The 23917-nt window shown below is 42.6% G+C and overlaps 5 protein-coding genes across 5 annotated transcripts; 3 read left to right on the top strand and 2 right to left on the bottom strand.

Annotated features, from left to right (window-relative positions):
• Positions 1–950: 950 nt before the first annotated feature.
• On the bottom strand, positions 951–8624 carry BCR41DRAFT_348662 (hypothetical protein). The gene is made up of 15 exons (XM_022023337.1): positions 8163–8624; positions 7904–8041; positions 7581–7694; positions 7351–7395; positions 6862–7261; positions 6530–6743; positions 5818–6416; positions 5643–5717; positions 5030–5519; positions 4637–4925; positions 3976–4532; positions 3157–3880; positions 2091–3055; positions 1622–1983; positions 951–1519 (listed from the first exon to the last, which is right to left on the bottom strand). The coding sequence occupies exons 1-15, from the start codon at positions 8345–8347 to the stop codon at positions 1082–1084; spliced, it is 5595 nt and encodes a 1864-aa protein (XP_021883858.1). The 5' UTR covers positions 8348–8624; the 3' UTR covers positions 951–1081.
• Positions 8625–9879: 1255 nt separating this feature from the next.
• On the top strand, positions 9880–11647 carry BCR41DRAFT_319508 (ATP-dependent RNA helicase FAL1). Its single transcript, XM_022021355.1, has 5 exons — positions 9880–9980; positions 10088–10150; positions 10261–11074; positions 11177–11284; positions 11403–11647. Exons 1-5 carry the CDS (start codon positions 9917–9919, stop codon positions 11545–11547), a joined length of 1194 nt encoding a protein of 397 aa, XP_021883859.1. The 5' UTR covers positions 9880–9916; the 3' UTR covers positions 11548–11647.
• On the bottom strand, positions 11582–12351 carry BCR41DRAFT_348665 (hypothetical protein). Its single transcript, XM_022023338.1, has 2 exons — positions 11847–12351; positions 11582–11741 (listed from the first exon to the last, which is right to left on the bottom strand). The coding sequence occupies exons 1-2, from the start codon at positions 12017–12019 to the stop codon at positions 11705–11707; spliced, it is 210 nt and encodes a 69-aa protein (XP_021883860.1). The 5' UTR covers positions 12020–12351; the 3' UTR covers positions 11582–11704.
• A 153-nt stretch (positions 12352–12504) lies between these two features.
• On the top strand, positions 12505–16693 carry BCR41DRAFT_384698 (hypothetical protein). The gene is made up of 9 exons (XM_022027603.1): positions 12505–13413; positions 13521–13736; positions 13847–14009; positions 14102–14286; positions 14402–14498; positions 14588–15354; positions 15464–15565; positions 15668–16301; positions 16416–16693. The coding sequence occupies exons 1-9, from the start codon at positions 12550–12552 to the stop codon at positions 16523–16525; spliced, it is 3138 nt and encodes a 1045-aa protein (XP_021883861.1). The 5' UTR covers positions 12505–12549; the 3' UTR covers positions 16526–16693.
• Positions 16694–17683: 990 nt separating this feature from the next.
• Positions 17684–22776, top strand: BCR41DRAFT_368699 (hypothetical protein; the record flags this gene model as incomplete). The annotated part of the gene is made up of 5 exons (XM_022026399.1): positions 17684–17908; positions 17996–20607; positions 20711–20986; positions 21097–21114; positions 21231–22776. 5 exons carry the CDS (start codon positions 17684–17686, stop codon positions 22774–22776), a joined length of 4677 nt encoding a protein of 1558 aa, XP_021883862.1.
• Positions 22777–23917: the final 1141 nt, after the last annotated feature.

Below are 23917 nucleotides of genomic sequence, written 5' to 3' on the forward strand. Positions count from 1 at the left end.
ACGAGAAGCGGAGGCACGTAGAGACGTGTTGGAAGAATGCGATTCTACTCTCTCTCCCCAAAGCGACGCGACCATGGCTACACAAAACTAAGATTATGAGCACTAACCAACACTTCAAGCAGAGAACTGTAATAGCTAGATTGTCAAACGACCCTGGAGCACCAATACTAACTGACAATAAATCAAAGAAATTAAGGGATGGGTTAAGGGCACAAAGGAAAGAGTATCAGGACAAAGATTTCACCGAATGACATTCATCACTGTTCTTTATGTCATAAAAATTCTACATCTCACTGGAAATGTGAGCTAGTATATATTACAAGGGTCTCTTTCTGGAGACCAAGGGCCTAACAAAGCGAATGAGTGAATGGAGATCAACATTTTTTTTTTTTTGCTTCTCTTTCATTTTGCTTCGATTAATGTTTAGCATATAACATTGATAGTAAGGGAAGGCAGGTTAAATGAAGATCAACTGTCGTTTGGTTGTAAGGAAAAAAGAATGTAATATATGGAATCACAGCACATCATTCTTATAGCCAATAGGCCTTGTTCCGTATCTTCGTGATAACATTGCTATCCTTTTCTGCTCGCATGGATGTATTGCACCCTTCCCCTTGAATTTTTTTTATGTACAGGTTTTGCCATGGAATATTCAGGATCTTGAATCTCAGAATTTTCCAATCACAAAGGTCTCCTTGAGAGATGAATACTCTTCTATCAAAGTAAGGAATGATTTCTATTTTTCAAGGCGCAATGCTTATAGTTGCCTCTTCAGTTACACCTCGGGTATCACGATGAGTATTCACCAATTGCGGGTTAAAAATGGTAGGGTCAATTGAGGAAACAAACGAGTATTGACCTTCATTGATGATGATCCCGTAACAAACCAGCTTCACCCACCTCTTAAAGCAAATCATCCATTTTCAGGTTCAGAGTATAGGCATGGATATCACTTATTCTTTATGCTCCACATTAGTGAGCAGATTTATTTGGGTACAAACAAAATAAAGATAATTAATCTCCATTTTATACACATAGCATTCCCTTGGACACAACGCTCCTGGATACCCAATGAAGTATATCAAACGTAGTAACTAGGCGAGATCAACATGTCGCTCAAAACCTCCAGTTCATCCTGAGTGAACCGTTTTTGATCTTCATGCCATGTGTCTTGGTGCGTGCGCTTAAAGTCACTAAATGCCTTTTTGACTGTAGTTGAGATTGGTGGTGGGTCTGAAAAGTATCCTGATAAAAACACCATTGCCTCAGGCATCCAATTCGGGACATCATAAGGAAATGCCTCGAGTAATGACGATAGGCCCAAGACGCCTGCGTGTCGTCTCACTATGGCCTCGGCATACCCTTCATTTACTGGCTCATTCTTGGGACCACGTCTTTTGCGCGCTGGCAGAGGGGTGGACTTGAGAAGCTCCTTAAAATGAGAGATCAATCTCTGGGTCGCATCACGTTGTGAGCAACGAACAATACCGGACAATGTCGACGCAGCCAGTTGTCGGACCTTGAAGCAATACGAAGAAAAAAGATCATTAGGAAACGCGGGGCAAGACACTATAAAGACACAGGATTTGGCCAAGATTGCAATCCAACATGCACCCCTTACCTCAATCTGTGGATCTAAAAGCATACTTGAGACAGCATTCATAACCTTGAGCATCATCTCCAGGTCCATCGAGAACAAATTTGTGTAAAAGAAGACCTGCACTACTGGCAATACGTTATTACGTATATGCCAACTGGTCGATTCCTTCAAGATATTACAGAACAAATCAACCATCGTAGGAACTATGTTTGCAGGGTAGGCGAATCGAGCCAGCCGAAACAACGTGAATGTTGCCAACTGCTGAAGGTCTTGGTCATCAGGAATGTCTTGCATCTGGAAAAGTTCGGGAACTAAAGGCAGAACTACGCCATATGTAGCCTGCACACGGAAGCTAGAAAGCGCCTGATAGACCCATGATAAGACTGGTATTTTAAAACCAAGTCGTAAATGATCAGACTTAGAAAGTTAGAAGGTTATTTTAAAAAAAGAAAGATTGTATGGGCTGAAGAGGCAAAAAAAGAAAATCTACCTGATTTGCTGGCATTAGTATAATCAGAAGCTCCTTGAATCTCTGGATGGCGTTCAACTCTCCATTTTTCTAGGTTTTGCGCCAGACTCGTAATATGGCGCGCTGATTCTTCATCTAGAGACTCGACTAACGCACTGGGTTCGCTTCGTTCAGCTTTTTGTACACTAAGGAACTCTTGAACATTCTTGTATGAAGGGTGCGGTTTAAGCTGGAAACATTCATTAATGACATGTCCTAATATTTCGCGCACCTGCTTGTATGGATGGTTGATGTGTCCCAAACAATTTTCTGTCAATGCAGGCGTCAATAACGAGACGCGCCATGATAATGACACAAGAACTGCGCGAGTAAAGAATAAGTTTTTGGATTCAGAAAACGCTGCTGCTGAGTCCTTGTCCAGAGGTGTGTTAAAGATCAGTGAAACCAAAGGTAGTATACGGCGCGGATCACGGTGAGCGCAGCAGTATTTTACGAATCTTTCCCAGTATACCAAAGAGTCTGGCGTACACATTTGAAATACTTTCTTTAAAACTGGGGTCAACCATGCCCACATACGATCCAATGCCGATTTCTTCCAGTGCTTGCTACCACGGATCAATCCTCCAACCAACTCTGCCGCTGTACGTTGTGAATTCTTGTCATCAACAGTAGAACAGTGCTTGACAATCAGAGGCTCGACGACATCAAGGAATTTGTCTTCCCATAATCCAAAGATAGACTTGTAAAATCGAGCATGATCAATGCTAAATGCATCGCTTCGCTCACCACGGACAGGCTCTTGAGCCATAATTTCCACCAATTTCTCCCAAGTCGATGCCTGGCTGAAAAACTGCTCCAAGTGATCATATGCTGGGCGAGATTCCGCATCAACATCTGGCATTGCGAACGATTCTGCGCGAGGCAAATAAACTTTTATTGATTTTGGCCAAGCAAGCCAGCCCGTTTCGATGGAGTCATCAAGATAGCTATGTAAAATTACAAATTGCATATTAGTTGGCAAGTTAAGAGCATATATACTCATAGGGCTGGTAAATTAAAATTATGGAAGAAAAGAGAGAAAATATACCACGATTCAGGCTGTGCGTAGTTGATCTCAGTAACGGACGCTTTTAGGTACTCCCAAGTAAAATTATCAGGAAATTTTTCAGGAAGAGTCACACGTCGCTTGAGAGGATTAATGGCCTTGCGAATAATGAGGCTGTGAGGATCCCCTTGAGCAAATGTTCTGATCTTAATATTCACCATGATGGTGCTCAGGCTTGATAGCGCGATCCTTCGCACTGTAGACATCTCCGAGATCAGGCTCTTGGCTTCGAATCGCGCGATATCTAGACTGATAGGGAATTCAGGCCGCATGAAAAGCTCAATAAAACTCATCACCATTGTCTGATACCGCCAATGTAATGATTCATCCTTGGCCAGCTCAGTCAATGCTAGAATAAGGTCCTGATATGCCTTTATGCTGTTTAGGCGTCGGTTCTTAGTCATGAGAGCGACACGGTTGACCGTCTCTACATCGTACGTTAGACCATGGACATCAATGAAGTTTTGAGCGCTGCTTAGTAATTCTTGGTTCGTGTGGACTGTAAACGTGGAGTTTGTCATGTTCACGATATATTCTAGGAAGCATTTCCGGACCAGCGCTTGTACACTTGGCTTGTCGGCATGGTGGGCAGTGCATAGACGCTGAACATAGTCTGGCACGAAGCGCCAGTTCCGAAGACACGGAGGTGTGAGTGATTTAGCACTGAGTAAATAGAGTGCGCCCTTCATCCTCTCATAATCGGAATCTATAGATATATGAAAGGTTGATATGGGGTTAAAGGCTATAATTATGATCTGGCCTTTTAAAAAAAAGGTATAGAAATCTATATTGAGAACTTACTTGAACTTTCCAAGGACTTGAGTAGGACTGGAATGACAAGATATTTGGCACCTTGATAGCAATGTACGGCTTTAAGAAGTGCTTGCTGTGATTTCTTTCTCACATCCGTGTATTGACTCAAGGATAACTCAGTTAAATCTAGCATCAATACATCGTGAAGCTCTGTCTTGACACGTCCGCTGGAGTTGAACTTTAGCCTCGTATAGTGATGGGCAGTTGCTCGTCTACAACACATTAGCCGTGGATACATCTTTTTGTCCCCAGGAAGTCGATAGAGTGCCTTCAAAAATTCATAGCCCTTGCTATTCGCATCAAAGGTCTTGGAGTCGATGCCATGATCGGAGAGAAAGATACGAGCTGCTTTGACAAGGATTTTGATGTTCTCCACATCGTCTTCGCGTTTTGTGAGAAAGAACCCCATTAGCTCGTGTAAAAGCTGCCCAGTATCAGCGCGTATCTTGCGGATTTTCTCGGTACGTGGATCGTTGTAATCTGTAAGGCAGTATCCAACCTCGATGCGTTTTAGCGGCAGAATTGTGTCCATGTCATCCCCAAAGCTAATTAGTTTGCATGAAAGAATGGAGTTGGTTCATATATAGATGCTTGTTCTAGATATTATACAAGCTTATCAAATATAAAAAATTGCAAATGTTGCTCCTACTTTGCTTTTGAGGCAGGACTGTCGCCATCGTCTTCGACCAGAGTAATCATGCCGCCAAGGAACGCTTTAATTAACGTAATCACTTTGCAAAACTCAATAGATAGCTGTTTGCCTTCTAAAATCGAATTAGACATCAGATCCCGAGCTTTTGCAATGGAGGCTAGATGGAATACCTCGATAAGCTCGATGCCAAAATTGATTTCATCCTGTGAAGGTATATGCCAGTCTATTTTTTCAGATCCGGATTCTTCAAGCTCTCCCCAATGTAAGTGTGATTCAGCCATGAATGCTAGTAAGACATAATATTCGTCGGATCAGCTTCACCAATAATACTAATGATAATAAATCATGAAAGGGTTCGTCGTAACTGCACAGGCAGAATGTGGTATTTACCTTCGTCATTCCATTTTGCGGAATTATGGGATCTAGGATTGACAGTATAGATAGTAAGCATAGTTTGAAGCGCTGAGCCTAGAACTTTCGCTGCCATCTTGTAACCCCTACGATCTTGACATTTCTCGACCATGAGTTTCGCAAGGCTGATGATTTCAGTCCTATATTCAGTGATATCGCTGCTATCGATAAGTCGACTAAGTAGTCCTTGATAGTAGTGCAAAGAGTCATCCCGATGCATATGAGAGTAGGTTAATGAAGGGATTGAGCTGGCACCATGTTCAAGTTCGGCTCGAATCAGCCTATCAAGGATCGGGAAGGCTTTGGTCATGGAACACTTTCGATTTGCAGATGCCCAGCATGAAATAAATTCTCCCATAGCTTTACTTGCGTTGATTAAAGGCGCCGACTCCAGAATTTCAATCACAAGCTTAGTCGTCATGTCGTAGAGTTTAGGCGAGAGTTGGCCAAAGAGGAGATCGAAGCAATACTATTTTGTTTAATGATTCAATAGACAAAATTATTGTTATATTTCTTTCTTTCTTTCTTTTTCTTCAGAGGTTGAACAGGAGCAATATTTTGATTAATAGATAGACACCGTTGAATCACCTACAGCAATGGTTGCTGTGACAGAAGTCTCGACAGAATCCTTCTTTGTCCCTTGATCTACATCAGGATAATTTTCAAACTACCATAATAAAGAGTAGTTGCCTTAGTGTCAGGAGAGAAGATAAATAATGAAGCATAGTATTTATGGTTTATCACAAAGCCATCGAACTCTGCCTTACCAGGAGAATTGCTCTGCGTAACAACTTCATAACCCATTCCTCAAAATCTGCAGTAGTTGCTTTTCGGTTTGCATCTTCCAGTTCTATATCAACTACCTCATTCGAATCCAGCATGTCCTCCTCCATACCACCCCATTGAAATCCCATGCCACCCATGTCTGTCAAATCCTGCAATGGAACAGTCGAGATCATGGAACTAATAAACATCAAAGTAAACCATGTTTTTGCTGGATCATTTAAATCAATGCCTGGAAGAGTCAGATGAAGCAGCGGCGAAAGATGCTTTCCACCCTGTGGGTAGTGGTTACGGTTGAGCATTGGGATAGCTATAGAGCCCATGGCCGAGATGACACTCGTAGTACGATGAGTCTCTGTGAGAGATTCAAGTGAGGGATATGCTCGTTCCAATATACCTGGGATGATAAGCTTTGGTGCAATCCAAGCTAGGTAACGAAGAGTCACAGTGTTCTGAGCGACTGCTCGCTGATCTTTGGAGAACATCATCAAATAGGTCACGCCTTTGATTGTCTCCACAAACTTATTGTTAATTTCCGTTGTTAGGCGCAGCTCTTGTGGCACCTTACACTTTTCGCTCCCCTCTACATTTGATATTTTTGAAGTAACAATAAGGTTAGTATCGAATCAAACAAATGTCAAAAAAAAAAGTCAATTATATCCTAATCTATGTAATCCTATATTAGCTTAAACGTACGATCCCTGATTCGCTCCAAGTAAGTTTTAGCGAGATAATGAATAAAAAGCGCTAAGACATATGACCATTGGCCTGAATTTGAAGGGTGAAAGAACGATTCGGTCGCTTGTATTAAATCACTCAAGTGGGCTAATATAGACGACTCAGGATTCTCTTCCTCTGAAACTGGATCAATGGTGTTGACAATGAACATTGCAACAGAATACATCCGCATCTTAATAAATAAATAAATAAATAAGTAAGTAAATAAATGTATACCAAAAAGATATAAAAAGCTAACTTTTGCTAGGTAAGCTGATCATAGGGCATATGAACCGAGCAAATGCACTTACTTCATTCCGACTGATAGACTTATGAGCTGTGCCACCCTCTGAATCGACATGATTTGTACGTTGGCCCTTTCCGACAGGTAAATTTAGTGCACTCAATCCAGCAGCAAAAATTGTGCGCACTTGTGCTTCTGTAAACATATCTTTGGTGCCTAGATTATCTTTAGCCACACGTGCAAATAGAGACAGAAAGTTACGATCGAATTCGCTGGACCTTACAACCATGGACCACAGTCTAAACATGGCGGGCATCCACTCTCGCGGGTCCATTCCTGATTCAATGTCTGTGGGCAGAAAGGTGCTGAGATATGACTGAGCTCGAAGGAGTTCCGGAAGATTGCTGGTACTCATTTTCGGAATAAATTCCTCCAGTATCTCTGCTGCGGCACCTGATGGGAAGAACCTGGTAATGAATCAAGAGATCTATGTTTGAGATGATGGCCTCTATAGCTTCGACAAAAGCGGGTTTCAAGAAATTTATGTGCTTATTACCGTCTTGCCGCCGCAATAAGTCGAACCACCTTGGCTGATCGCTTGCTATTAACAAAATCAATAAACATGTGGACCAAATTGAGGTAGTCGACACAATTGTAGTGCATAAGTGTCTGGTGTGTGTTAAAATAGAGAATGCAGAAAGACATGTAACGCTTTCTATTTATTTTTTTGCCCTTTATCTTATCCATTCATTATCCGTATTTAAAGTGAACCAATTTTTCCCTTACGATTCAGACAGTAGCGCTTTTTGCCTGTTCTTGGGAAACAATGTTCGTTCCAAATATTCGTAGACAGGTCTCCATGGTAGCTGTAAATCCTTGGGCCCAATTGGATCTTTTTTCCTATTGTTTATCATTATTGTTTCATACAAGTACAGACAGCGATTAGATATCAGGAAGTGAACACAAATTAGATCACCCTTAATGTAGAGGCGCAGAAGAGGGCTGTCCAAATATTTTAAAAAAGTAGAGCAAAGATTCATATGCAATGGCATTCCGACTATCCGATTTGACTATCAATCAACGGAAGCTAGAGTAGCAAGTCTGCTTACTTAATCAGGCGGTAGCAGTAGCCGCTAGTCAGTTCAACCATGGCAGTATCTACACCCGGCGCAAAGGATATTTCCCAGAGCATTTTGGCAAATGAAGCCCGAGTTTCTAATGGGAGTGCATATTTCAAGTCAAGGTACCTACCAAGGAGCCGATATAATGAAAGTATTAATAAGAATTCATGCCGTTTCTTGTATGATCATATGAGGACTATTTGTAGTATATCATTTATCAAGATGATGAGATTATCACAGCCCTTACTTATCCAGTCGCCTGCCCCATTCGACCAGACCAGGCGCCCAGTCCTCAGACTTCAAACAGAGTCCAAAATGGTAGATGATATTGTGGAGCATCTCGCTCGCTTCCTGAGACATATCATGGCCATAAGGGAGGAGATTATGTAAGGCGGTAGAAAGGTCGCCCCACTGTTGATTGATATGATCCATATCGGCGAGAACAGTAACAGTATAAAAAAAGCGCGTGTAGAAGAGTACACAGCTGCGTATTTTTTAGCAATTGGAGGAAGTAAGGAATAATAAATCTGTCAAAATGCGATGCTGATTTCTAGATACAGCAGAAAAGAAGGAAGATTATTTTAGAGAAGAAATGAAATGGATTGCTTAATGCGATCTCTCTGACAATGTCCCCTGGAACAAAAAATGGATTAGGTGACAAGTGGCAGGAGAGGGCGAAGCAGAAAAAATAATAATAAAAAAGCGTGCGTGTGGCATGTGGCATGTGTGCGTATGCTTGTGGTGTTTGCGTATATTTTCCACCGCATATTACGTGACCCGTCGATACTATCTGTCATAACAAATATGGAGCCACGGCTAGACTTGGTACTTGAATACTTGAAAATAATAGAAAGGGCCAATGAAAGCATTGGTTATGCAAAAGGAGCTACAGCGTTCGTAATCCCAGAATTGCATTGAGAGCCAAGTCACAACTATTCTCTCAGTCCCTACGCTATCCACTACTCACTGTATTGCACACACGGTCCTGAGCTATCCATAATCTTGGAACCAAAAACATCTCCACATCTGGCTAGTTAGTACATGTCTTTTAATGCACAATCTACCAACAAAATTACAGAACAACACTATCGACTCGAGCATCCACAAGCTCCAATGGCATCTTGGTGGATACCCTGTAATCAATTTCATTTTCCAGATTGAGAATTTTGTATCCAAAGCCCGTAGATCGGCCTCAAAGACGTTGCAAGGACCATATCTCTGCTATCATACGTGCCACTTCTATGAGTAGACCATATTTTCATCGCATTCTCATTAATGAAGGTTATCGATGAACCCAAAATGAATTTTTCTAAGCTTGAACAGGGCTATAAGTGATATAAGGGCAAGAGTCAGGACTCAAGGCCAGCATGTTTACTTAAGCTGTTCTTTATTCTTAAGGTACTGTGTCTGGACTAAAAACCTGGGCTGTGTTAGGTCCCGATGGTTTTACTGCGGGACCAAATTCCGAGCAATGCTGCCACAGGCTATGCTTACCACAGTAGGGCTGTGACAAAAATGGTCTCTAGATCATTAATCATAGTGTTAAAGGTTCATTCATCAAATGCGTTACTGCCGATCTTAAAAGACTGCTCATTGCACAAGGACTTCATTAATCACCATCACACCAAGCTCAAACCAAGGTCCACCAACCGCCCAGGAATCTTAGAGGGTTGATGGATAAAGCTGTTGAGGACGCACGCCAGCTATTCAGAGCAAGTATGGGTCGCTTATGCATGCATGATGTTATATCAGGGCACATTAGGCTTCATGGAGCAGGGCGCTACTTGGGCACGCGGCAAAGAGAAGAGGCACTCATTCAATAGTTGACCTTGCCGTTGCTCGCCTGAAACTATCTTTGCTTCCTCATCTCACGTGACTAAGATGTCGTAGTTTGAGATGTAAATGTGTAGATCTAGATAAGGGTTCTTTTTTTTTTTTTTTTGCTGTGGGCTTAGAGGGATTGACAGAACTCTTCTTCCATCCAGTATCGACAAGCACATCATGTCTGGCATCAACAGGAAGCACGACGACAAGCTCGTTTTCGAGACTAGTGAGGATGTTAAGGGTAACTTAAAATTGACAGAAAATCGGCAGATCTCAACAGACCATGTAAACCACTCTTTTTGATGCTATGAATCGTGACTAATCTTTTTTTTTTTATTGTATCACTAGTTGTTCCCACATTTGACTCGCTTGGATTAAAGGATGATTTGCTTCGCGGAGTTTACGCTTACAGTATGCGACATGATTTTTATATTTTCGTTTCGATAACGTAGAAATTGACATATATGCTTAGCTTTATTGCTTGATATTCCCTCTAATTTCCTTCTAATGTTGCTTTATAGATTTTGAACGCCCTTCAGCTATCCAGCAACGTGCCATTAACCCAATCGTTAAGGGACGTGATGTGATTGCTCAAGCACAATCAGGAACAGGAAAAACAGCCACCTTTTCCATCTCCATCCTTCAATCGATTGACACCTCAATTCGTGAGACTCAGGCATTGGTCTTGGCACCAACCCGTGAGTTGGCGATCCAGATCCAAAGTGTCATCCTTGCGTTAGGGGACTATATGAATGTACAATGTCATGCTTGCATTGGAGGCACCAGTATTGGTGAAGACATTCGTCAGCTGGATCATGGACAACATGTCGTCGTAGGCACGCCAGGAAGGGTCTTTGATATGATTCGTCGACGCAACCTCAGAACACGCAACATAAAGATGATGGTCTTGGACGAAGCAGACGAGCTGTTGAATCAAGGATTTAAAGATCAAATTTATGATGTATACAGATACCTACCACCATCCACACAGGTCGTCATCCTCTCGGCTACATTACCTCATGATGTACTGGAGATGACTTCTAAATTCATGACAGATCCCATCCGTATTTTGGTCAAGCGTGATGAATTGACCTTGGAAGGCATTAAGCAGTTTTTCGTCGCTGTAGAAAAGGAAGACTGGAAGTTTGATACGCTCTGCGATCTTTACGATACATTGACCATCACACAGGCTGTCATCTTTTGCAATACCCGCAGAAAGGTTGATTGGCTCACTACCAAAATGAGAGAGGCCAACTTCACAGTGTCATCCATGCACGGAGAGATGCCTCAAAAGGAACGTGACGCTATTATGCAGGAGTTCCGCCAAGGTGCAAGGTATATTTTACATACTGATAAAGTATTATGATTTCTTTGTGTACGCCATAGGTTTCAGGGACGTGTGCTAATGCCATTCTGAATCCCTCCATTTCACTACAGTCGTGTCTTGATTACAACAGATGTATGGGCTCGTGGTATCGATGTCCAACAAGTTTCACTGGTTGTTAACTACGATCTTCCAAGTAATCGTGAAAACTATATTCACCGGTACGAAGCATGCCTTAAAAGAAAAAAAAAAAACCCCCCTTCGAACTTGGCATTTCATTTTATAATGTGTTTGTAACTCTTTTTTTTTTTTTTTTTTTTTTTTTGCCAATCAATGCAGTATTGGTCGGTCTGGTCGCTTCGGACGCAAGGGTGTGGCCATTAACTTTGTTACGCAGGATGATATCAAAATTTTACGCGATATTGAACAGTACTACAGCACACAGATTGATGAGATGCCAATGAACGTTACTGATTTGATTTAAAGTAATGGTCTGCGGCATGGCGATACATATTACGGTGTAGAAAGAGTAGACATTCTTATTTGAATTGAACAAACTATAAAGAAATAATTATGATTTGTTGAATTTTGCGTTATTGCGTTGTTTATTTCAATGATCCCTATCCTGCTTCCATGCCTGTTCACGCTTGGATTGCGTTTGCCTTTTGAAGCTCAGCCCTATAAGCACAAAAGAAAGTAAAGTAGAGGAAAGAAAGTTTACTGGGTTAAGGAAGGATCTTTATGATTGAATGCCATAAGATGTTCCTAGAGCCAATGACTAACCTGAGCTGGTTTGAAAAGTCATCTTCAACATCATCATCATCCCAGTTGTCGTCCCACTGGTGTGCATCCTTCTCTTCCTCAGCTTCATTCCAATCTATATTGTTTAGTTCATTATTAAAGATAATCGTATACTTAAAGACGTCAGATTTAGGTAGTTTGCCATATGCCATCATCAGATACTCAAGATATTCCAAAAAAATATAAAAAAGAAACAACAGCTATAGATCCATAGATCCATATCTTTCATAGGTCTTTTTCGGCTTAGACTTGAAAGAGCCTGTGTTTCTCTCTTCTAACTGCTTTAATATTAAAAAATAAAAAATAAAAAAAGAATAAACGAATACTGTTGGTTCAAATTGCATTAGGGAAAGAAATGCTTACCTTGTGCAGCAAACTCTTCAAACTCGTCGTCTTCCTCTAGTCCATTCAACTGAGGCTGCTGTGCTCCTGGCTTATTGTTTTGCTGCTCCAATGCCATGTTCTTGTTTAAATGTGCAAGTATTCGTGTGTCAAGAGTTGAAATGAAATGGGAGAGCGTTGCGTGTAAATTTGTATCAGAATTTTACTATGCCATGGTTTTTTTAATCGCAAATACTACATAAATTGGTGGCAAATCAGAAGAAAAAGAAAAAGGCCTCGCCAACAACACCTATTCCTGCGACTGCTGCGTACTGTACTTGTTTAGCATGTGGTTTGCATTACAATGTCAATTAATGGTCAGGCTGAGCGTTCAGGGAAAGCTCCACAACGACAGCAACAGCAAAGGACAGGATGGGGTCAAGGACAATCTCGACAAAAGGAAGGAGTCGTGCAGGGTCATGGTCAATCCCATGCTTTTAAGCGTTTTCATGATGATGCTTGTCATTCTGATGAAAATGCTCAGCAAGGATCAACCTCCACAGGGCAGCAGCAGAACCAGGGGCATAGAGCACAAGCAGGCATCACTACTCAAACACAAGGACTGCAAGGGAATTTGCCACCTGGTCTGAGGCGAGGACTTGGAGGTTTTGCCAACAGCAGTACTCAACGCAGTCAATCGGGAATACTCCCTAATACTATCAATAGTAACCTCAGTAAAACCAACACCACATCCAGAGCGAGAAACCCCATTACAGCGCCAAATACAACTAACACTGCACATCATGAGGCGGCTGGTAATGTAGTTAGTCAAGAGCATGCTTCACTGGGATTTACACAAGCATATGCTCTAGGTTTTTCAATTCCGACATCAAAGTTCAATACAGAAGCTTTTGGAACATTTGTTGCACCGGTTTCTAACATGACATCAAATACTGAAAGGAACACGATAACAGAGACAGCTCCTGCATACGACCCAGAGGCATTGGATGATGATTTAGAGTTGCCTGTGGATATTGACGACGATTTTAGTCTAATTGACATGAGTGTGGAGAAAGACATTCATGCATTAGCTACGGAAACGGAGATTAGTAATGCAGAGCGAGCCTTTGAAGATAGCAATGTATCCCCTTCGCAGATCAGGAAGAGACAATTAGATGAGGGCAATACTATTGATGAAGCGGCACAGCTGAAACAAAGGGTTGCGGAGGTATCTATTGCCCCTAGGGCCACATCATTCTTATTAGTTATCCTTATTGTGCAATTCATAATGATGGGTTTGATTGATGTTTCTATATATACTCTATCATTTATCAGCTAGAAGTCCAATTGAAGAAAAAGCAGGAGGAACTTCAAATTGAATCTGGCAAATCATCGATGCTTAAGGACAAGTTAGAAGATGCAAATAAATTCAACCTCGAGCTCACTGAAAAGTACAAGGCGGCAACTGTCCAGCATCAAAATGAGAAGGAGACGCTACTGGAAAAGCATCAAAAGGACCTTGCCAATGCTAACATGAACCATCAGTTTGAGGTATGTGTTATAGCGATTACTGGGTATCCCTAGCAAATCTTCTCTTGTGCATACGTCACCAATTGCTTTGCAAAGCCTCTGATCCCCTATTGTTAATGTAATTCCCATAGGTTCAAAAGTATATTCTTGATAGGCCATCAGCAGCGATGAAAAATGTAGTAAGGTCATCTCAGCAAGTAAAACCGCCGCAGCAATCCTCAACCCCCACGTTCCCCAAGTCTTTTTCAGGATTTGCGCCGACACAATCACCTATCAGTACCCTGCCACGGAACGGTAATGTGATGGCTAATAGCAATTCTCCATCTATTCCATTTTTTTTCTCGGTAGAAATCTTAATAGCCGTGCTGTTCCTTATGTATATTTAGATGAAGGCTTTTCTCTACAGAATTTTGCGGTGACACCCAAGTCACCAAGGAAGAGCAGATCTTTTGGTATGAATCAACTTCTAGAGAAGCCTCGGCCGTTCCAAGTTACAGGAGAGCTCCCACGGCCAGTACGACCAACCTTTGGGTTTAGCAATGATATTCCCACTCAATCAGAGGAAGAAATAGTAATGTAGCGCTTTGGAAAGCGGCTTATGAATCTTGGTCAATGACCCTATAGTTCTATTAATGATGACCATTAAGAATGGAGTTACTGAAGCTAGCCTTCTCAGGGCATTATAGATCCGTGACAAGCTGCTTGCTGATCGGCGACATTCTTTTGGGCTACGGCAATTATTCAACATTGATCCAGATGAAGAACGCAAGTGTCCGCTCCCAGGTATAATTATCTGCTCTCAATTCATATATCATTGCGTTAGGTTGAGAATAACTCCGCAAATTCCCTAATTTCGTATCTTCTCTTTACAGGAGCTGTCGATACGGAGAAGAATGCTAAATTAGAACAAATTACTACAAGTTGTGTCAACTCTCTCACCGATTTAATCCAGAGCAACAACAAGCTTTCAAGGATGGAGGCATTCAAATCCACAGGAGAACTTTTGCGTGTCAGTGTTGTGGAGCGAAAACTCTATCATTGTGTCAATGCACTCCATGTGATGTTCACATTATGCTTTACTTATGATGATCTGCTAGCTGAGTTGAGTGGAGGTACTGTCCCTTTTCTGGAAGATGAACGACTTGACCCTCTGACAATCATCCCATCAGATAAGTCAATACCCTCTGCATTGGCTGCAATCCATTACTTATTTTTGAGTAGAATCGCTGTACCGTCGCAGGCAACTGCAGCTGCACCTCCGCCTCCACCATTTCCAGTCATGAGGCGAGAGCATAGGCTGGAAAAGGATGCAGAGGGGTTGTTGGACGCTGATATGTTCCAACTCCTCTGTCTTCTTGCGAGATATCAACTAGAGACAAAGGCAATAGGCCGCTGCTTTCTTCCACTTGTTCGCAGGCGCATTTATGCAGAGGTATTGAGTTTGCATTTGAAGCAACGCCACTATGAGACCCTGAACTATGTCTTTGATATTATTGATATCATTACGCGGGATGTTGAATGTGCGCGTTTGTTTGTGGGGTGGAGCATCAGTCAAGAGAACTGGACAGAGGCATTCCCATATATTGATATCATTACAGATTTTATCGATGTTAATACAGGGAAGAATATGGACCCTATGGTAAGTATTTTTTATTTTTTATTTTCTTACAAATAAAAAAGACAAAGACATCAAGAATTGCCTATAGAGTCAAAATATAATGCTTTTTAAACTTTTATTGCTATTATAGAATAAAGCCATCTTTCGGATTAAACTCAAGATATTTGAAATCCTTGAACGAGCCGCGCGTGTGAATTTAGAGCAAACGAAGAAAATTGTTTACAAAACCTCAGTATGTCTCATTATATGTTTTGATCTAAAGCTTGATCTTTCTTGTTATTATATTATACTGCTTTCTAACAAATATTGCATCTTTATCCATGGCTCTGGATAGCTCGTCAAGAAAGTGATTTATTCGATTAGGAATCTCGTTGATCTGGCAAGCGAGATACAATACCTGAGAGTGAAGGGTTCTGTATGGCAGAAAACGAGCAACCCTACAAGTGATGGTTGTGCTAGCGGCAGCGGACAAAAAGGTGCTGTAAAATCACATTCATTTTCCTCGATAGCGCCTAAAGTGGAGTCACCTGGCCCATCTGCTGCACACGGACATTCTTCCTACCGCGGTCAGGTCCAAGCCCAGGGCCCAATAGCCTTAACGTCAGCGCCCTCAAATCCCCTTCAGTCGTCGGAATCGATAATGACGGCTGGGGTAGAATCTCAGTTCTCGCTCTTCCCAGACAATAACTATGATTTTTTGTACTACAAGCTATCAAGCTTGGACACTGCGAGTGAGGAAGGTGGATTGGGTTCACGATTAGTGTCAGCATTTGTATCACCACAAAACAAGTTGTTCGATTTTGTGTTGCTACTCAAGCTCGAGTTAGAGTTTATTCTCAACATCATCCGCGCCTTTCCAGATTATTCACAGTACCTTTCAGAAAAGGAACCGACAGAATATCGGGCACTTGCGTATGCAGTCAGTCGTATCGCTGTTGGTGGCCTGGGCCTTTCACCACAATCGGAAGGTAAAGCAATGGATTATTAGCACATCTAACCTGTCATATGCTCTACTCTTGTATCTTTAATAATGAAAGTGCGTTCTTTATCTCGTTTATTTTATGCATGCATGTCTGGCTTAGAACTGGCTAGCGATATCCTGTTGGACTTGATGATGGATGACGAAGAGGAGCGCTCGTACCTAAAAAATGTTAGCGACATGTATGGTGTCCCGCATCAGGAAGTAGAATAGATCTATCAATTAGCTTACACGAACCTTGAAGAGTTTACTTGAAAAAGCTATTTCAATTTCAGGACAGGCGTGCGACTTGAAAATATTAAAAAAAATTCTTAATTCCGGATATGAAACAAATACGACTCTTTCCTTGCATGGACCTGTAGGCAAAGGAGTAAAAAATGGAGATGAATAAAGAGGATGAAAAAGTCGAGGAGTCAATATTAACCTTTACACATTATCCAATATATGAAAATCACAACAGCAAAGAAAAGGAATATCAGAAGTGATGTTGATTACAATACAATAAAAGAATCAACGCGTTCCAGCTCTGGAATGCCTCAAGATGCGCAATTGAGTATATTCCTATTTGCAGAAGTTGTGGTTCATTTGGTGACCTCGGAGACCATGTGGGAGAAACGTGATTTGGATCTACAGCTGCTCCGGTGCTTGACAAGTTTTCTCTCGACTGTCATCCTGTTATGTGTCCTTCATCTAGTTGGTACTGCTTAAAAAGTACCCAAGTGCTTAAGACGCTCTAGCTCTCTCCTGTAGTCTGTATATAATCTCTGATGTGTACGCAGCAAAATAAAAAAATTCTTTTGAGTTTGGTTACTATTTATCCCAAAGAAGGAATTCTTTTTTTTTTTTTTTTTTTTGACGCCGCTCAGATTTCTGTGATTGGATGACTTGGATGACAGATTTTGTATGCATGCAGTGTAAATCCAAAGGGCTGATTGTACCTGTTGGAGCCAATTTTAGTGCTAGTTTCATAAAAGGATGGCCTTTCTTCTTATTTCCCTTTTTTATTTCTTTTTTCCCTTTTTTCCTTCTCAACATTTTTTTATCTTTTAAGCGGTACATTGATATACATGTACCATGAGTGAATCGTATTGCAGGGACTCCGAAGGATGGGTACACTCTTGTTTGTAACCTAAAAAACATGCGTCTTCTCTCTCCAACTCTCTAACTCTTCTTTATCACATCCGTACACATTAATAGGGCCCTACATCAAACGCACGTGTGGATATCACTCTCTGCTTTGGAGACTCGTATGTATCTAATCTAATGCAATCAATAAGAAAGTGTATATTTTATATTTTATTCCTTCCGTGTCTGACAAAAAAAAAAAAAAAAAAAAGGATATTGCTTGCTTTGCCATCACTTCTAGCAATTATGGTATTTGCAGTACGTGCTCATGGCCTTCTCTTCCTCAAGAACAAAAATGGGGGCACAAGCCTGCTTTCTTCGATTCTGCTACATCGCCCCCTTTATTGGGCTTCGCTCGGTAGCATGTTGACAATCTGCTCAGCACTTTTGACTCGGCTGATCCAGCTCGCACTTGAGGATATTAAATCAATTTCAACTTTGTTTGCAACTGCGGCTTTGCTTCTGGCATGGGTAATGGATCTGTCACACAAAAAAATAAAAAAAGAATGTAAAACATGCGATCAACACTAACTTTAAAATCTTTACTTTCTATGGTAGACATGTGCAATAGTTCTCAATTACATCGAGAGCCAGATTAGCACCCGATCATCCACTTGGATCTACGGTTTCTATGCTATTTCCATTGTTGCTGCGGCGATCAATCTTAGGACTATGAATGATACTCATTTGAATGGACAGCCTCAGTTTATTTCATTCTGTGTTTACTTGACTGCCCTTTGTGTTGGATTTATTCTCGAGAACTGGCCACGGTCTACTTCTACTTCTTCAAATACTACACTTTATACTGATGCTAATGCTGAGGAAAAGGAATGGGAGAAGCCTACGGCTTATGATCAAGCCAACCTACTGTCTCGTCTCTGTTTTGCATTTCTGGATCCTATCATCATGAAAGGTTTTGGCCGGCCCTTGGTAGATGACGATATTGCCAATATGATGCCTCGGCGGATTAGAACTGTCTACAGCTATACCCTTATCTCGGCAGTCTGGGACCGCCATCTGCAAAAGCGCCATAATGCTTCCTCCAAGAAGACGCCTTCACTGCTCTGGGTGATCTTCAGAGCTAGTGGTTGGGCATGGTTATCGGTGGTTGGGCTTGCATTGCTAGAGTCCATTCTGGTATTCATACAGCCAATTCTCTTGGATATTATCTTGGACTTTGTAGCATCTTATTCGACTGACCAGTCTCAGCCAACATCCTTGGGTGTCATACTAGCCGTTGGGATGTTTGCAGCCGCTATCCTGGCCTCAATAACTAATGGCCAGTACTTCCAACAGAGTACCAACCTGGGTATCGAGCTTAAATCTGGCCTAATCTCGGTCATCTACCGTAAGTCTCTTAAACTCTCTCCCGACGCAAGGCGCGGCGCCACCGTGGGTGAAATCATGAACCACATGTCAGTCGATGCAGAGAGAGTTGCGCAGTCGGTCACGTATCTGCCTTTGATTATTTCGTCGCCCTTCGAGATAGCGGTTGCTACCTGGCTACTGTATCGCCAAATGGGTCCAAGCGGCTTAACAGGCCTCGGTGTTGTGGTCTTGACGATGCCTGCACAGTGGCTGATCGCAAAGGTCCTGAACAGGGCCAAGGACAAGAAGCTCTCAACTATGGATGAACGAGTTCGACTCTTATCAGACATTCTGTCTGGTATTAAAGCTGTCAAGTTGTACTCATGGGAAAAATCTTTTACTCTCAGACTTAAGGCTTTTCGCAGGGTCGAACTAAAGTACTTGATGCAAATCGGTATCGCAACCGCATTTATGATGATCATGTATAGTTCATTACCTTCCTTGATGGCTTTGCTCTCATTCGTCGTGTACGCTATGGCAGGGGGCCCCAATGGCTCTCAGGGGGTCATGTCTGCCCGGGTTGTCTTTGTCAGCATCACGCTCTTCAATCGACTCTCCATGCCGATCGGAAGAGCCTCTCAGATCATTGGCCAAGCTATCTCGCTCAACGTAGCTGTTAAACGAATCCAAACGTTCTTGCTACAGGAAGAGATGGATGAAAATCAAGTCGAATTCAATGTTCGCCCTCCTCCGGGCCCTTGCAACGAGAGTCCTGCCCTGGTAAGCAACAGTGGGGCTGCGACCAACCAGAGTGGATATAACCAACCTCTCGCAATCAATGTGGCCGACGGCACATTTAATTGGACTAATCTTAGTGTCGCCACGAATTCAAAGGAAAGGTCACCAACAGACAAGGGTCAACAGCGTGCAACCCTCTGCGACATCAATCTTGAGGTTCCATACGGCTACCTCACTGCTATCATGGGTCGTGTGGGTCAGGGAAAGTCCTCATTGCTCAGCGCTATCATCGGAGAGATGTACAAGGAGAAAGGAACAGTCAAGTTGAACGGCCGAGTGGCTTATGTTGCGCAGGAAGCGTGGATCATGAACTGCTCTGTGAAAGACAACATCCTTTTTGGCAAGCCTTTAGACCAAGAAAGGTATGAGCAGGTGTTAAGGGCTTGTTCACTCACTCAGGACCTAGAGATGCTTCCCGCTGGGGATCAAACTGAGATTGGGGAGCGTGGAATTAACCTATCCGGCGGACAGAAACAGCGTGTGTCTCTTGCGCGTTCAGCATATCAGGATGCAGATATTTACCTAATGGACGATCCTCTAAGTGCAGTGGATGCTCATGTGGACCAGCATCTGTGGAACAATCTCATCGGACCAAATGGGCTCTTAAAAGACAAGACACGCCTTTTAGTCACACATGGAATCCACCATCTGCCAGAGATGGATCATATTGTGGTTATCAAGGATGGCCTGATTGTAGAGCAAGGGCAGTATGCAGACCTGATGACATCAGGGGCTCTATTCGCCCAATTAATTAATGAATATTCTCACAAGGGGAATGAGCCTGAAAGCCCTACAGCGTCTGCAGCAGCAGGAGCAGTAACAATAGAATCAGAGGATATGGCTTCTAAGGGCTATAGCCGCACCCAAGACATCTTCAATGCGGAGGAGTTGCAAGGCCATAGAGGAGATAAAGAGGCAGATACTGATGCACGAACAACCGTACTGGCTCAAGAGGCTTCCACAACTGCTATTAAAGGAGACGATAATGCAGAGCTGATAATGGAGGAAGAGGCTGCGCAAGGAAGTGTTGGCTGGAGCGTATTCATGCGCTACTGTAAAGCAGCGTAAGACTATTGTACCGCTATATTCCTTGGGTTGTTATCATTTATAAGCAAAGAAGTAATTAACGGCTTGTACTCTCTTATTTCCTTTTTTTCCTTATAACAGCTCTTACATTTTATCAGTTCTAAGTGCTTTGGGCTTCGTTGGCTCACAAGCTAGTCAAATCAGCATTAGTATTTGGTTGAAAGAATGGGCCGGACAAGAGGGGCGAGGAGAGCAGTCCTCAGTGCCCAAATTTCTGGGAGTTTATGCAGCTTTTGTAGCACTTTACATTCTCTTTGATCTGGGCGCTAATGTCATCATCCTGGCTCTAGGCGGCGTTCGTGCCACACGCGTTCTACATGATAATCTCCTCGATAATGTAATGAGACTCCCAATGAGGTACAGAGAAAGGCTTTTGAATGAAAAATCAAGGGCGCGGTTCGTTGACACATCAGAATCCTAATCATTTTTTATATTATGTTGTTGTTTGTTATTGTTACTACTGATAGCTTCTTTGACACAACACCGTAAGTGCGCAAATAACTTGAGGCGAAACGCCCCTATTCATCTATTCACATTGATATCGGAGATGAAAGTAATATTAGTGCTAAGATTCTTACTTTTACCCGTTCATTACAATTAGTGTTGGGAGAATTGTCAATCGATTTTCGTCAGATGTCGATAATGTAGATGAGCTAATTCCTATTGCTATCAGCGATGTTTATTACTTCTCAACCACTGTCTTGGGCACATTGATTGTCATTTCTATTTCCCTACCTATCTTCTTAGCCTTGGTCCCTTTATTGATTGGGCTGTACCTTATATTCCAGATCTTGTTCATCCGATCCAGTCGGCAACTTAAGCGAATTCACTCCATTTCTAAATCGCCACTCTATCAACATTTTGGGGAGACACTCGCTGGGATTTCGACCATCAGAGCTATGCGTGTCCACGAGCGATTCATTCAAGAAAATGCCATGAAATCCGACCGTTCCTCGAACGCTAATTTCGTATACACGATCGTTATCCGCTGGCTTCATATTCGGCTTGAATTCTTGGGAGCCTTAATTATTTTTGCTACCGCGCTTTTGGCAGTATTGGGCAAGAGAACATTGGGAGCTGAGATCGCAGGCTTAGCACTGTCATATGCGTTGAATACTACGTTTGCAATCACCTGGATGATGAAGGCGTTGTCGGAGCTTCAAAACCAGCTCGTCTCTGTGGAGCGTATTCACGAGTATTCAGTTAAGAATCAGGAAGCACCTGCGTCATTGCCTACAGATGCTAATCTGCCAAGCAACTGGCCAAGCGAGGGCCGGATCGAGTTCAAGAACTACTCTACACGGTACCGTCAAGGATTGGACCTAGTAGTTAAGGGTGTCTCGTTCGAGGTGAGCCCTGCGGAACGAATTGGTATCGTAGGACGAACAGGCGCAGGGAAGTCATCTTTGACATTGGCTTTATTCCGTATAATTGAGGCTGCCAATAGTCATTGGGCCAAGGCAAGTCACAACGGGCCTGACACACGGTTGCTTGAGATAGAGTCATCAGCTATGCCAAAGGTGCCCAGTGATTCAAGAGAGGATGACGTGGAAGAGGCAAAGCTGGAGACCATGCAGGTAGAGGAAGATGGTGGGTCGATTGAAATTGATGGTGTCGATATTTCAACTGTGGGGCTGCATCAACTCCGTCAGCATTTGGCCATCATTCCACAAGACCCTACACTCTTCTCTGGCACCGTCCGCGAAAACTTGGATCCATTTCATCAAGCGACCGATGCAGAGATCTGGGAAGCTTTGGATCGAGCTCATTTGAAGGACCATATTTCTTCATTGACGAATGGACTCTCGTTTGAAGTTGCACAGAATGGGGAGAACTTCTCAGTAGGACAGAGGTCGCTATTGTGCTTGGCTCGTGCGCTGCTTCGCAAAACCAAAGTACTAGTTTTGGACGAGGCAACTGCAGCTGTGGATGTGGAAACGGACGAGCTAATTCAGAAGACGATTCGAAAGGAGTTCCAGGACCGAACGATTTTGACGATTGCTCACCGCATCAAGACCATTATGGATTACGACAAGATCCTAGTCTTAGAGAAGGGGCAAGTCGAGGAGTATGATACCCCTGCCAATTTATTGCGAAAGAAGGGTCTGTTTTACAGCCTTGCAAAGCAAGCTGGACAGGCAACTTAGAATTAAACACCTTACTTCACAACTTTACATATTCGTAATATAATTAATTGCCAGTGATATAGTTACTCGACTGTTAATAAGTACTATGCCAAGCTCCACCCAAAACCCTAGTTTGATATCCTTAAAAAAGTCCATTTTGGAAGAATAAAAAATTGTTGTAATTGCCTGCACTTGACCGAAAAAAAAGAGTCAGTCAGAAACAAATGTTCAAGAGCGTTGCTGTTGACAGTCTCGTCGAAATAGGCGCAATAGGTGCAATAGATGCAATTGGGTGAATTGTAGTATGTCTTTTTTATTTTAGCGAGGATCCCGATAAAAACCACAGTATCGATCTCCACGCAGCCCTCAGTATCGCCTTAGTCCACACATCCGATCTCAGTCCCACAATATACCTACGAAAAAATCATTGGGTTTTATCGTCAACCGTGATGCAAGAGGGAGCAGTAGAAGTCAAAGCGAAGGCAAACCAGTTGTATGGGCGTTGCAATCAAGCAGCTACTACGTATGACAGGAGAAACAGGAAGTGCAGCCAAGGAGATCGAAAACTATAGCGTCCTCGGAATCGGTCTGGCTCTGCTTCATTAAGAAAGCGAGTCAGTTTTACTAAGGCATACGACTGCCACCGGAATTGCTAATCTCAATCCTTCTGAGAATGCTTAATAGGGAGTAGGAAAGGGGTTGGGACATGTGCTCGTGGGTATACATGGGTATTTTACCAGTGCCAAGTGTTCTCGCCTCGGCAACAGCTTCCTTATGAACCTGAAGAGCAAGTACTGCGGCATTTACATGGACCGTGATGCAGTGGGTAGTGAGAACGTGACCCATATCCTTGACAACCACCTCTTGCTACAGACATGCACCACAAAGTCTATGCATCCCTGGCTCCCCTTCTGGTTCCTCCTTTGGCAGACTCCTGCTGGATGAAGGAAGCAACAACGGATGTAGGAAGAGCAGGGACAAGTCGCTTTCGGGGTCCGTAAGCCCATTGGGACAGAAGTTCTCTTTTTTTGTATGTGTATGATTATGACAATGCGAAGTATATTGAAGAGACATGCAGTAGCTGTGCACTTAACCATTGCCTTTTGTTCTACAGATATGACACATGGCGGTACATCGATGCGGGAAATGCATTCCCATGTAA

The sequence above is a fragment of the Lobosporangium transversale genome (assembly GCF_002105155.1).
Source record: "Lobosporangium transversale strain NRRL 3116 chromosome Unknown BCR41scaffold_8, whole genome shotgun sequence".
NCBI lineage: Eukaryota > Fungi > Mortierellomycota > Mortierellomycetes > Mortierellales > Mortierellaceae > Lobosporangium > Lobosporangium transversale.